General features: G+C 40.5%; 1 protein-coding gene across 1 annotated transcript in view; it reads left to right on the forward strand.

The window, feature by feature from the left end:
- The first annotated feature begins 2,082 nt into the window (after positions 1–2,082).
- Positions 2,083–15,105, forward strand: part of LOC134355195 (uncharacterized) — a 33,065-nt gene continuing 20,042 nt past the window's right edge. Inside the window, exons 1-2 of the mRNA XM_063064981.1 lie at positions 2,083–2,397; positions 7,019–7,196. Coding sequence (XP_062921051.1) covers positions 2,298–2,397; positions 7,019–7,196 — 278 coding nt within the window. The 5' untranslated portion in view covers positions 2,083–2,297. The remainder of the gene's footprint in view (positions 2,398–7,018; positions 7,197–15,105) is intronic.

The following is a 15,105-nucleotide window of genomic DNA, read 5'->3' on the forward strand; positions in this document are numbered from 1 at the left end:
GAGATTCTACCTCACTCCTGTATATGTACTTGTCGCCATCTGAGATTCTACCTGTATCAGAGGTGTCTTTCACAAATTTACAAGAGTTTAGGGAGATTAGAGACATCAATTTATGATAAGGAATAAGAGGTTCAAAGGGAATCAAGTACCTGGGTGAATAGGATTAGTGGAGGTGGGGATTTGATGGATGGCACAAAATTGTGGATCAAAGAGTGATTTGAGCTGTGCGATTCTATGACAGTGTTACCATCAGTGAAGGAAGTGAACCCAAGTGCAGGACACCAACACGTAGGTAGTATTAACAGAAGATGTTTATTAACAGTTGCAGTGTATGATAAAGTGTATGGTCATCAACTTGGTGGAAGAAATAAATGGTCAGACTATTTAGATGGGGAGAGAATTCAAAACGCAGAGATGCAAAGGGACTTGGGAGTCCCTTGTGCAAGATACACTAAAGGTTAACCTCCAGGTTGAGTCAGCGGTGAGGAAGGTGAATGTAATGTTAGCGTTGCATTCATTTCTAGAAGTACAGAATACAAGATCAGGGACATGATGTTTCGGCTCTATAAGGCACTCATGAGACCACACAGAGTATTGTGTGCAGTTTTGGGCTCCTTGTTGTAGAAAGGACATACTGACATTGGAGAAAGTTCAGAGAAGATTCACAAGAATGATTACAGGAATTAAAGGGTTACTGTCTGAGGAACGTCTGGCAGCTCTTGAGCTGTATTTCCTGGAGTTCAGGAGAATGAGGGGGTATCCCATAGAAACATTCCAAATGTTAAAAGGCCTGAACAGATTAGACATGGCAAAGTTATTTCCCATGGTAGGGGAGTCCAGAACAAGAGGGCACGACTTCAGGGTTGAAGGACATCCATTTAAAGCAGGGAAATTACTTTAGTCAGAGGATGGTAAATCTGTGCAACTTGTTGCCGTAGACGGCTGTGGAGGCCAAGTCATTGGGTGTATTTAAGGCATCAAAGGGTACAGGGAGAAGGTGAGGGAGTGGGGATGACTGGAAGAATTGGATCAGCTGATGATTGAATGGCACAACAGACTCGATGGGCCGAATGGCCTGCTTCTGCTCCTATATCTTATGGTCTTATAGGTGCTCAGGAGGATAAAGTACAGTAAAGGCCAAGGAACCACTTTAGGGAGTTGGTGTAAGGACTGGACATCGTCACAGTGGCTCCCCACAATGTAGGGCATTGGAGGAAATGTCTCAGAGATGAAGAGCACGGCAGCGCCAACGTGTCCTCAAACTGGAGAGGGACTAGGTGTGACTGTATGCCAATCCACATCCAAATACTACTACTCCACAGCGACTGAAAAAAAAGGACAAAATATGTCGCTTCTTACACATTTCTGGTTACTCATTTTTCCCCTCACATAGATTCCTTAAGAGCGAGTTTTATTCCACACCTCAAAGTTTTGGGCTGTGATTTGTGAATTCCATAAGGACAAATTTCCATTTACCGAACACGGGGGTCTCCTCTACTTTCTGTCAGCTGATACCTTTACAGAGAATATTAATTGACATTCAAGGTACAGTATTCCTTCTGTAACTCTACGCACAGTGACTCCACTTTCTCGTTGTAACAACACCGCAGTTTGACCAGAAGAAGCTGCATTTCAGAATTAGAATCAAGTGTATTATCACTGTCTTTAAACCTGTTCTGCAGTGGCAGTACTGTACAAAGATAAATTTACTGTAACAAGGAACAGTTCAGGAATCGTTCACAAATCTGATGGCGGCGGGTAAGAATCGTTGAGTGTGGGTCTTTAGGTTCCTCTACCTCCAGCCCAACGGTAGTAACGGGATGGTGATGGATACCGCGTTCTTCGGGCACCGCTGCTTGAAGATATCCTCGATAGTGGAGAGGGCTGTGCCCGTGATAGGGCTAGCAGTGAACAGCTTTTCGTGATCTGTGTCAAACTGAAACGATGCATGCTTGCGTGAGGAGTTTCACGTTGCTGAACTCGCTTCCTCTTGTTTGCCTTTCGCCGGTTGTGCACTTCTCCATCACAACAGCTGGGAACGGGCATTTTTCCGCCCGCCCCGAGTGAGCACATCGGCCGGCGTCAGACCCCAGACGTCGCGAGACCGACACCCACATGTCACAAAAGGTTTACGTGCGGGAGGTTTGTGAAAGTTTCTCCGGGGGGTAGGGAACGAGTGAGGTCGCCTCTCTCCATGGCGATGAATTGTTTCGCTCAGTTTCCGGGGGGGTGAGGAACAAATGCTATCTGACCCTCAAAAATGATGCCCTAATGCTTCGCTTGTCCCTGTTGATCAAATGCTGTTAATCTTAAAGCAGTTGTTTCTTTGCATCTTCATCCTTGAGATTAGCCAGAACCTGGCGTCGGTGAAGAAAACCAATACAGACACCGGCATAGGTAGGAGGTCTCAGCAATTGTTAACTGTTGAACCGTTACTCATCGGCAGGTTCCGTTGTATTTCTAATTTATAATTTAAATAACGTTCCCATTCCTTGCCTTTAATTTCCGAGATACAGAACGTAGTATCTGCAGCAGTGCTGTTCAAATATCTTGCTATAGAAACTGGATTTAATTGTTTATTCAAAAGCATTCGTCCCAATCCCTTTCAATATGTTGATTCCTTACCATATGGGACATTACAGACATAAACTCATTTATTCCTTGTTGGGATTTTTATGGAATGCAAAGTAACATTGTATTGTGGCCAGAACAGTTTATTGCATTTATCAACTGCTAATACAAATGGAAATTTTGTCTCGGAGGTTGGAGATCCTGCCTTCGGCTTTGTGGTCTCAAAGCTCTACGAAATCCATCCCTCTCTTCATTTTTCTGCATTCACTCCACCTCATTGATCAACTTTTTGTTTGCCATTCTAACTTCTCCATTGCCTTGGTGGTAATTTGTGTCTGATTTTACTTTTTCAGATTTTCTTGAGGCATTTTGATGTTGCAGACACCCAGTTCATCCTCACTTGCCATGTATTTGTGTTTAAGTAGGAAGTCCATTGATAACTACAGATTGTCCAAGGCTTGGTAATGAGCCAAATTCCTTTAAAGTGGAAGGACCTCCCTTGATAGTACCAAAACCACTTTTAACTCAATAACTTACTACAATTTTTTCTGTATTAATTTAGTTCTTCACAGTTTAATTTCTTCATCTTCCTTTCGCTCATCATTGGTAGTTGTAATTTCTTGGGGACTTAGTATTTAGGAATAAAGATTATTTATAGAAATTAAAATATTCTATAACATTGTAATATAATTAGAATAGAGGTTCTGGTTAATAACTTTGTACAATCCTCACAGTGAAAGACTCTAAAATCCTGCAATTAATAAAAGATAATCAAGAAATAACAAAAAATGGCTGCATTTTTGGTAAATAAGCTTGTTTTATGTGACCTGCCCGTCAGAGGTGATACAAGTTGTCAGTCTGCCGTCTGTCTGAAAAATTTAATTTGCTGTTGGGTACTTATCCCACACATTGCCCTTGCCTTACGTAATAGGGTTGTGCACATCCCTTATAATCATCTTACCTGTCCCAGCAAAACACATTTTATCACTTGAGTTTTCAACTACTAATATCCTTTCGTCCTCGTTGACAATACATGATTAGTCTTCTGTCCATTCACTGTAACATCCCAGAAGGTAGTAATGTTTATAGCTGCTTAAAAAATACCCTGGTGTTGAGCTCAATCTATGATGGTACCAGGCAATGAAAGCCTTTGGTGATTTGAGGTAAGAGTTTTCAATATTGTAATCTCTTACATCTGAATTGGGACAAGACTTAGACTGGGATGCGATCTGGGATAATGCTGCCGGTGCTTTGAAAAACCCAAATCATCGGTATATACACTTGAAATCTTGTCAGAGCGTATTTAACACTGAGAATTGGACATCAAATCTAAAAGAATCTAAAGAAAGCAGGATCTCCCAGTGGTCACACATTTTAATTCCACGTCCCATTCCCATTCTGATATGTCTGTCCACGGCCTCCTCTACTGTCAAGATGAAGCCACACTCAGGTTGGAGGAACAACACCTTATATTCCGTCTGAGTAGCCTCCAACCTGATGGCATGAACATTGACTTTTCAAACTTCCGCTAATGCCCCACCTCCCCCTCGTACCCCATCCGTTATTTATTTATATACACACATTCTTTCTCTCTCTCTCCTTTTTCTCCCTCTGTCCCTCTGACTATACACTTTGACCATCCTCTGGGACCCCCCGCTTTTCTTTCTCCCTGGGCCTCCTGTCCCATGATCCTCTCATATCCCTTTTGCCTATCAACTATCCAGCTCTTGGCTCCATCCCTCCCCTTCCTGTCTTCTCCTATCATTTTGGATCTCCCCCTCCCCCTCCCACTTTCAAATCTCTTACTAGCTCTTCTTTCAGTTAGTCCTGACGAAGGGTCTCGGCCCGAAACGTCGACTCTTCCTAGAGATGCTGCCTGGCCTGCTGCATTCACCGGCAACTTTGATGTGTGTTGCTTGAATTTCCAGCATCTGCAGAATTCCTTGTGTAGACATCAAATGGGACTGGTTCCTGACTCACATTGCTCATTTTCCCCCCATGGCTCTTTTATACATGTTGTATGGGAATGTCCAGGGGTTTTTGGTTTGTGGGGGGAGGTTATCAGTACTCTTACAGAACTAACGGGGGTACAATTATCAATGGACCCCACTGTACATCTTCTAAATGATGACTCTCACCTTTCCCTTACGGAAAAAAGACGCAAAGTTTGGCTGGCAGGCCTGACTGCAGCTAAGAAGATTGTAGTCCAGCATTGGAAACTTCCCCGTGATATTTCAAATATTCACTGGCTTCGGAGCTTTTTGGACATTTCTTACCTGGAACTTTCATCAGCAAGAGTAAATGATGCACGACCAAACACAATCTTAATGTGGATAAACTTGATATCTAACTTAAAAGATCTTTTGTTAAAATAGGAATGCTTTGTCTGTGTATGCACTACTATTCAGTTGATTGGTGGAGGGAAAAGGGATGGGGGGAGAGAGGGGTGGAGGGGTGGAGAAGGGGTGGGCATGATGAAGAGGTAGAGGGGAGCTGGTGATGAAGGCGGGGGGATGGGTGGGTTCAACAGTCAAAATGTAATTGGCAACTGGTTGTATTGAATGTAATTTGTTGGTGTTGCAACAAAAAATTAGTAAAAAAAATTGTAATCTCTTTGTAACTGTGTTCTCATAGGTATGTCATGAATTAATTTAGCTCCCTGTCTGTGTATACTGTATAAATTATATACTGTATATGATTTTTTTCATTTATCTAAATCCATGCAAAATATACTACAATTTATGGAGTTCTGCTCACTAATGTATGGGTGTCAAATCTAATGAAATTTAAGATATTTTCAAATGTGTGAGCAGTACTCTAAATCAGTGCCTAAACCAGTTACAATATTATGTCCAAAGCATTTCACTATTAATAAATTTGATGAGATTTCTTAATATTCTGCCTAGTTTTGGTTGCCTTGTGTGTTTAGTAATACAAAAACTCTGGAAAAGGACATAGGAGGATGAAAATAATTATATTTAGCTTAAAATGCACTAGTTGGATTTAGTATTCAGAAAGAAATGATTAGAGGGGTTCAAAAGTATATAAACACGGCATTCATATTATATAGCATAGGGAAATGCAGATAAATTATCCAAGGAGGTAACAAGTGTGTCAAATTCTCCTTTTAAAAAGCTGTTAAGATGAGCCATTTGTAGTGATTACTTAGTGTGTGACTTAAAAAGAGAACTCGGCCTGTTTGGGCAAAGATCACAGCATAAAAAGGTATTTGGAATAGTAAGTAAGATAGTCATTGTGGTCTCTTTAATCACTGTAGAAATTCCCAGACTTAAAAGGGCTGTGGGGTTTTATTTCAGTAGTTGCAGGTGGACTGATATGAATAAAAACATCAAATCTAGAAGCAGGCGAATGCTATTTGGCGACTTGTGCTTGTTCCAGCATTCATTAAGATTATGGCTGATTTTTTTTGTATCTCAGAGCCTCTTTCTTGCACAAACCCCAGATTCCTTCACTTCCTTCATATATAAAAAGTCAATCCATCTATTCTGAAACGACTGAGTGTTTGATTTTCATAGCCTGCTGTGATAGAGAATGCCAATGATTCATGAATCTCTGGGTGAAAAAATGAGATTGAATGCTGTCCTATGGGATCAGAGTTTAGTCGTATTGAAAATCTGTTTGATGGAAGTGCTATGTATCATCATTGATAAGGACGGTAACGAAGTTGTACAATAGAATTTATTTAGCTCCCACCACCCGCTTACACGTCTAGATTGTGATCACTTATCATTTTCTAAATGGAGCACTTCCTAACCTGTAATCCCCACCTGAAGTCATATATACCAAAACGTGTTTCATCTTCTTGTTTTTACTGATTATGAGAGCCAGTAAATAGAATTAATTGGTAATTGTTTTGCCTTGAGTACTGGGGAAAAGGAAAGTGCAGCAATGAAAGAGATGGCTTTCATGCCAGCGGTATTGTTTGGGCACAACTCCCCTTCTTCCTTGGGACAGAAGTAATTGCTTTGCAAGTTCAGATTTGCAGTGGAGTGGGAAGTGGGATGCAACCACAAATGGGACAGAGATTCTCTAAGTTATTCAGAATGGCCATTACAATGGTGTATTTTATGAATTTCTGAATGTCTATTACTATTGTGTATTTTATCAATTCTCAGTGGACCCACTTTCTACAACCTGTACTAACACATTAGGGTACTCATGAGAGAGACCAACCCATGAAATAGTGGAAACTTTTGATAATTGGCTGAATCTTGCCACATATCTTAATAGTTGTTCAAATCTAAACTACTGTAAGTGATTAAATGATTAAACTGCTAAAATCACATCTGACCAGAATTACTTAATATCTTAATAACTAATCCCTTAGAGAACTTCATTCAAAGGAACGTGCTTTGATTGTAATGTGGGATTAAGAATTCTGCTGTTGAAATATTAAAATGTATTCCCACTTGTATTTTCTTTCCAGATTTGTTTGAAACTAGAAGTGCAGCCATGTTTAAAATTGTGTCTTTTGACACACCAACCGGTGTAGTACTTGCAATAACCTTTGCAAGCAAAGTGAAAAGTAATTACCAAATTGATTGGAAGGCTGTGCAGACAGAACACAGGGAACGGATACTAACAACAGATATTGAACAATGCAAGTAAGTTTCCTCTAGAGAGAGAGATTCTATAGAATATTTCTGTGTATTAGAACACTCCATTTCATCTCAGAAACATCTTGTGACAGCTACACCAGTGACTTTAATTGATAGAGTGAAAATAAAATTTAATTGCCAGTTTAAAAGCTGATAAATAAAATTGCCATCAATTACAATTAACCTGTTGAAATTGCTTTGCCTATTGATATGAATGGAAAAATATTGAAAATATGTTGCAAGTCTTGATGTGTAATGTTAATATTTAGTCTGGCCTTTGGTAATCTACTAATATTCATGCAGAACTTATAAGCATTGTCATAATTTATTTTCATAGAACAATGATATCTTTCCCATGGAAGAAAAGAATTTATCTGGAAATGGAGGAATAAATTTTGGAGTGGATAGATTTGTTGAGAAAACTAATGACAATTTATGATATTTTTAGGAATGTGAGTTTAGTTTTTCTTTTCACCAGTAGTAAATTTGGTCAGTTTTTTTTTACAATACATTAGAAATGCTAGTACTCAATGTGGTGGATGGAGTATCAATTTAAAAATGTGCTTCTTGCTTGGATAGCATTGAGGCTGATTTCATCCATGTACTTTTTAATGGGATCTGAATGTTTCTGAAAAGATCAGTTTGTATTCCTGTTTAGAAGTTAATATTCAACTTTGATCTCAAAAGTCCCACTGATGAAGGTTCTCTCACAGTGGCATTAGCTGAAAAAAACCAAGATTTGAATGAAGGAACAGCAATTCTATTTCTGTCAGGATGGTATATAAATTGGGAGGAGAATCTGCAAGTGATAATGTTATGTCACACTCTTGACCTGTGCTTTGAAGAGAGATGAAAGAAAAGAGAATTAGGTGGCCCTTACTGCAAAATACATAATTTCTGAACTGTTCCCAAACCAGATTGTTAACAAATTTGTCTGGTTAAATCTCGGATCAATCCAGGATGTAGAGTGGGGGAGATCTAAGAGAAGTGGGTATACTGTCTTGTTGCTGATAGTTAGAACATGGGGCCTCAGTGTCATGAATGTTATTTTCCAAAACAGTTCATGCCCAGATGTTGCTGAATTGCCTAATTATCTGAGAATTGCTGGCTCAAATTAAATGTTCTGCACTCATATGCAAAAATCCACATTTTGACCTTATGGTGGAGGGATTGTCATTTGAAGATCCAACTGAAATGGTTGCTCCTTTTGGCTGGATCTCATGAACTGTTGCTGTGGTGTCCAAGGCCTGAGTAAATTTTCTTCCAACAACTACTGCCTTCTCCATTTATGCTACATAGGAGAGGAGAAGATGGTGGCGCGACGCAGCTCGCAGCGGCCACTCCGGTGGTGATGTCTGTTATCTGTCAAGTAGGGTGCTGTGCACAATCCTGATTTGATGGAGACAGACGTGAGAGCACGGAGGAACATCTGGTGAAATTTTGAAATGCCTGCTTCACTGCTGATGCTACTGTGTGGTCCGAAATCTCCGGAGGGGAAGGCCCCAAGTCCTCGGCTTTGCTTGTTGCTTGGCGGCTGGGGCGGGGTCAAAGTGCTCGGCAGAGGATGGTGCTCAGTGTCGGAGGACTAGTCAGAGGCTCGAAGTTTTCAGACAGACTCCGAGTCCGCTGCAGTCAGGTGCTACATTGGCAAGTTTGCGGCGCTTGGAGGTTCATGGCAGGGAGAGTTTCTCCCTTCTACCATCTGCGTGAGATGATGAGGCTGTCGGGCCTTTGAGACATTTTTTACCGTGCCCATGGTCTGCTCTTTATCAAATTATGGTATTGCTTTGCACTGTTGTAACTATATGTTATAATTATGTGGTTTTGTCAGTTTTAGTCTTGGTTTGTCCTGTGTTTCTTGTGATATCATTCTGGAGGAACATCGTATCATTTTTAATGCATCCATTTTTAAATGACAATAAACGAGGACTGAGTGTCCTCATAATCTAGTAATCTAATCTAATATGACTCCAACCAGAAGAGCTTTGTCCCCCAAAATTTCCATAGATCTATATGTTTTTTCAGGGGTCTTTGAAGTATCACATGACCAAATAATACCTCAATGAAAATGGCAATCACATTCATCACTCTCAAATTCATTTCTTTTGTTCATAAGGCCTCAAGTTTTTAGGTTTTGATGGAATTCATACTGAGCATCTCTAAACAGCTTATTGATGTGGAAGCGAAGCTTGGAAGTCTTGTTAGTGACATGTTAATCTATGTGCTGATGATAGACAATATAGTTATTATGAGCAAATTAATCAGATTGGATTTGTCTTGCTCTATGTAGATGGAGCATACTTAGGCATATTACCATATCATTAGATGGATACTAATTTTGTAATTGAATTTGATGTGCTGCAGATTAGCTTTGCTGGAGGTGGGCCTTGGATAGAAACTGAGATAAATGATAGTACTTTTGGCTGTTTTGTCTGACAGAAAATGTTTCAACTCATCTTTGGATTCACATGACATGACAATATGAATTCTGCCAAAGGACCACATTGTAGCTTAGTGTTAGGAATCAATATGCATACATTTTTAAAATTTGACTCACTCAAGCTGCTAATACAACGTAGCAGTTGGTATCTGCTCTCTCAGAAACCTCTAAATCCTTCCCAACGTCAGGTATTCAACTGGTCAAGATTCTACATCCTAATGAATTATTTATAAAAGTTTGTCAGAACTTGTACTTTGTGTTCCCCACTACCATTTATAAAACCCTGGTGCTTATAAGCTGATTGTGGTCGCTCCTGTCATGGATAAATGCATCTGTGACAGGTTGGATGTTCTCTGCTTCTCTCACAACCTTTGGCCTAATTAGGTATCAGTATTCTTCACCTGGTTGGCTGATGGTGTGAGGATCCCCAAGCTGAGGTCATTGTATATATAATAAGCATAATTAATAGAAAAAAATGGAAATGTAGCAATTAGTGAGGAGGGTGTTCTTATGCTTCTAGAGTGTATAGGTGGGTGAAATTGGTAGACATGTAGCAAACTAATCCAGAGGAATTCAAAAATCAATCATTTTGACAAGAGAAGTGAGGAAGGTGACATACATTGTTACGGTGTTAATGGGTGGATAAACAAAAATTTGGGGTGCAAATTGCTCAAAGTTTTAAGAAGGTTGGTAAAGCTCTTGAAAATAAACAGAGGGGAATTTGTGATTTATAAATGGAATTGGAAGAACAAAGACAAAATTGTTATAAAACTTTATAAGTCACTAACTAGGGTGCAGTGCTTTGTCCAATTCAACACACAACTTTCAGAAGGAGATAATAATCTTTAAGGGAGCACTGACAATAGCAGATGAAGCAGTAAATTGGATTTGACATTGGCTCTGTAGGAAAGCCAGAGACTGGTAGAGCAGATGATTGCCTCTAACTGGAAGCCTGTAACTTGTGGTATGCCGCAGGGATCGGTGCTGGGTCTGTTTGCGGATGGCACCAAGATTAGGATGTAGTGGACAATGATGAAGTCTATCAAAGCTTGCAGTGGGATCTGGATGAGTTGGAAAACTGGGTGAAAGGTGAAATGTTTAAGGGGAACATGAGGGGAAACTTCTTCACTCTGAGAGTGTGAATTGAGCTACTAGTGGAGGTGGTGGATGCGGGTTTGACTTCAACACTTGGGAGAAGTTTTGATAAGTACATTGCTGGGGGTGGTAGGGAAGGCTATGATCCAGGTGCAGTTTGATGGGACTAGGCAGAATAATGATTTAGCATGGACAAGATGGGCTGAAGGGTGAAGGGCCAGATTATGAGCTGTAGTGCTCTATGACTCTATGTGAGGGACTTGGTCTGTGATGATAGCATTATTGGAGAAACAGTTTTTAATGTAGGGAAGCTAAGGGAGATGCAAACAAAGGGTTAAAAGTTGATTTGATCTGGAATTCACTAACTGTGATGTGGGTGATGATTTTGTTTGCGGTTGAAGGAAACTGGATTTATTCTTAAACTGGAAAGACCTGCTGGCTATTCATACCATCTTGTACAGATAATTACTGATCATTTGGAGTTCTCTAACATTTTCTGTTTTAATTTTGGTTTAAATCATCTATTTCTGGTTTCTTTCTAAGAAAAAGTGGTGAAAAAGTCTCATCTTAAACTAGACAGTCCCCTAGATAGAGCTATTAAATAACTGGTCCGTGAATGGACAGCAGTGACAGGTACAGGTAATGGAGCGGACAGTGGGTTTGTGTTCTGCCATTGGGAAACAATGGCCACAGACTCCGGTCTCACCCTCACCGAAATCCCCAACAGATAGCAAAAGCTGGTTCCATCTTGTCATAACATTTCCGTGGGATCTTTTCATGCTGCTGTGGATCGCTGCCATATCTCTCAATTTAATTTTTTCCATTGCATCAGAACAGTAACCCAGCCCACATAATTGTGGTTTCTTTGATTTCAGTAAAGAACAAATGACACATTGTGCACAGGGATTTGCCAGCATCATTGTCTTCCCATGTTTGTAGGCTGCTACTGACTATACTCATCTAACTGTAAAGGCTTCCCTTTAAACACCTCAATCTTTTCATGAGCAGAAAAGGTTTCCATTCCCTGTGTGAAGTTTATCGTGAACAGTGGGAGAAGTTTCTTCCGGTGAATGTCACCTTTCTGGGGAGCACACATGACTCTTCCATCAGGCAGGCAGACTTCCTGATAGTTTCAATGGCTGACACTTCAAGAAGGAATGGATCCAGGAGAAAAACAAGGCATCGCTCCACTTTCCAAGTGTATTAATACCAGTGTGTTCTCCAACCATAGCCAGGGAATGCAGTTGCAGCAAGAACAATGGGATCATTGTGGAAAACGTAGATTCCTGAAGAAGCAGTTTTGTCTGCATCATTTTGGAGAGCAGTACACTGCATAGAAACAGACGTGGAGATTTTGTCATGTGTTTCACAGCTTTGCCAATTGAAGACAGTACTCAAAACAGGAAGAGAGGAGCAAGGAGACCGAGATTCTGAGAGCCAAGCACAGAGAAAGAAGGAGGAAGTTCAACTCCAAACTTCAACTTCCAGCTGCTCACGTGAAGTGAGCGTAGACTACACAGGATGCGTAGAAGTCAACAAAATAAATTCCCAAATGTAAACATTGTAATTCATAACATTGAGATGCTACATCACGATGTAGCAGCCAACAGAGCCCAGATGCACATAAAATCTCTTAATAATACCCTCTTGAAAATAGGAGACTGGTTAACTAACAGGTAGCTGGAGTTGGCATAAATACTGTACGTCTTTTCCTTTACGCCAAGTGTAATTCATTAGTATTGTGTATATAATATCTGAGTAATCTGCATGTGTATATATATTGCTTAAGCATTCTTGTTCATTTCAATAATTCATTATGGGTTATATGTATAAATACGTGAATTGCGTACGCCATCATGCTACCTTGTGATACTTGTGCGCCTCACTTAAAATAAACCCGAAGTTAGACTCATTTCGGATTCCCATATCTTCTGTTTGAATTAGTGTAATGTTTTGAAGTTACAAAACATAACAGTGGAGTACCCCACAAGGATCATTGCTGAGTCTTCACCATTTAATGTCTATATCAATGACTTGGAGGAATCATTTAGTTGTTGACAGGTTCATTGAGGACGCAAAGAAGAGTGGGAAAGTCAGGTGTGAAAAAGTCACAATAGTTTGCAAAATCACATAGGTGGGTTAAATGCATGCGCAAAAATTTGGGCATTGATTTTGTAAAATGGAGAAGTGGAACTTTGTTTTAATGGTGAGGGGCTACTAAGTGTTGTAGGATCTCTGACTTCCTACCTATTACATGTAGGCAAGGTAAGTGAGTTGTAAAATAAATGGAGTGCATCAATCTTTATTGTGAAAAAATAGAGAAGAATAGCAGTAATGTCTTGATATAATTTTGATAACATACCTGAAGTACTGCATACAATTCTGGTCTCAACTGATTTGTAGGCAGTTCAGAGAATATTAACTAGGTTGCTTTCCAGGATGAAAGTTTGCATATGAGGAAAGGTTAGACCAAAACACATTAAATTTAGAATAGAAAGTTAATCCCATAGAATAAAGGTTCGAATTGGCTCTGAAGGACGGTGTGACTGTCTGCATTATTCAGAGCTTCATAACTGGAATAGAAAATAATGTGTTGAATGCTTAGACTCATAGGGTGATAAGTAAGGACCCTGTTATGTCAAGGCAGAGGGTACAGGGTTAGGGTAGAGGCATATTTGTAGGAAATGGAGGAATTATGGATGAGGACAGCATTGATCGTAGAGGAATGGAATCCCCATTTTCCTAAAAAAAAAGAGGTTATCTTATTTTTTATGCTCTGTCCGCCAGAGAGAGCAGGATCTCCCAGTGGCCACACAGTTTAATTCCACGACCCATTCCTATTCTGATATGTCTATCCATGGCCTCCTCTACTGTAAAGATGAAGCCACACTCAGGTTGGAGGAACAACACCTTATATTCGGTCTGGGTAGCCTCCAACCTGATGGCATGAACATTGACTTCTCTAGCTTCCGCTAATGTCCCACCTCCCCCTCGTACCCCATCCATTATTTATTTATATACACACATTCTTTCTCTCTCTCTCTCTCCTTTTTCCTCCCTCTGTCCCTCTGACTATACCCCTTGCCCATCCTCTGGGTTCCCCCCCCCACCATTGTCTTTCTCCCTGGTCCTCCTATCCCATGATCCTCTCATATCCCTTTTGCCAATCAACTTGCCAGCTCTTGGCTCCATCCCTCCCCCTCCTGTCTTCTCCTATCATTTCAGACTTCCCCCTCCCACTTTAAAATCTCTTACTATCTCTTCTTTCGGTTAGTCCTGACGAAGGGTCTCGGCCCGAAACGTCAACTGCACCTCTTCCTAGAGATGCTGCCTGGCCTGCTGCGTTCACCAGCAACTTTTTATGTGTGTTGCTTGAAATTCCAGCATCTGCAGATTTCCTCGTGTTTGAAGAGGTTATCTTGGATGTCCTGGAATGGAAAACCTCATCCTGCAAAAAAGATGCAGCAGAGATGAAGGAAGAAGAATCAGATCAAGTTTAATATCGCTGGTGTATGTCATAAAATTTGTTGTTACGCTCCAGCAGTGCATTGCAATACATAATAACAAAAACTATAAATTACAGTAAGAAGTATATATATTTTTAGAAGTTAAGTTAAATATGTAGTACAAAAAGAGAAAAGAAGTAGTGAGGTAATGTTTATCAGTTCAATATTCAGAAATCTAATGGCAGACAGGAAGAAGCTGTTCCTTAATTGGTGAGTGTGTGCACTTTCAGACTCCTGTACCTCCTCCATGATGGTAGAAATGAGAAGAGGGCATGTCCTGGGTGACGGAGGTCCTTAATGATGGCTGCTGCCTTTTTAAAGGTTCAAAGGTCAAATTTAATGTAAGAGAAATGTATACAATATACATCCTGAAATGCTTTTTCTTCACAAACATCCACAAAAACAGAGAAATGCCCTAAAGAATGAATGACAGTTAAACATGAGAACCCCAAAGTACCCCCCCCCAGCTCCCCCCTCCTCTGTGTAAGCAGCAGGAAGCAACAATCCCCCCTCCCCGGGGCAAAAAAATGCCCATCGATACCATCATCGAGCCCAAGAGTGTGCTGAACAATAGCAAAGACACGGACCAAAGTTACCCCAAAGGCTTTGCATTTCATCCGACATTTGAAAAACCACAGGTTCTCTCTCTCCCTGGCAAGGGAGAGAGAGGTGTCCCCCATTTTCACAACAAGCGGGAGACATAACAACAACCTGCTGGTTTATGATGTTAAAAGTCCGTTTCATCGCTTTTTTCGAGCTCTGTGTCCAAGGATCGCAAAGATCTCGGGTCTTCAGGCGACAGCAAAAGATTTTTCGGCCTCCCCGATGACACACAAGTCTCCTGCTGTGACACCGACCCTCGATCCGCCCGTCT

Source organism: Mobula hypostoma, chromosome 12 (assembly GCF_963921235.1).
Source record: "Mobula hypostoma chromosome 12, sMobHyp1.1, whole genome shotgun sequence".
Taxonomy (NCBI): domain Eukaryota; kingdom Metazoa; phylum Chordata; class Chondrichthyes; order Myliobatiformes; family Myliobatidae; genus Mobula; species Mobula hypostoma.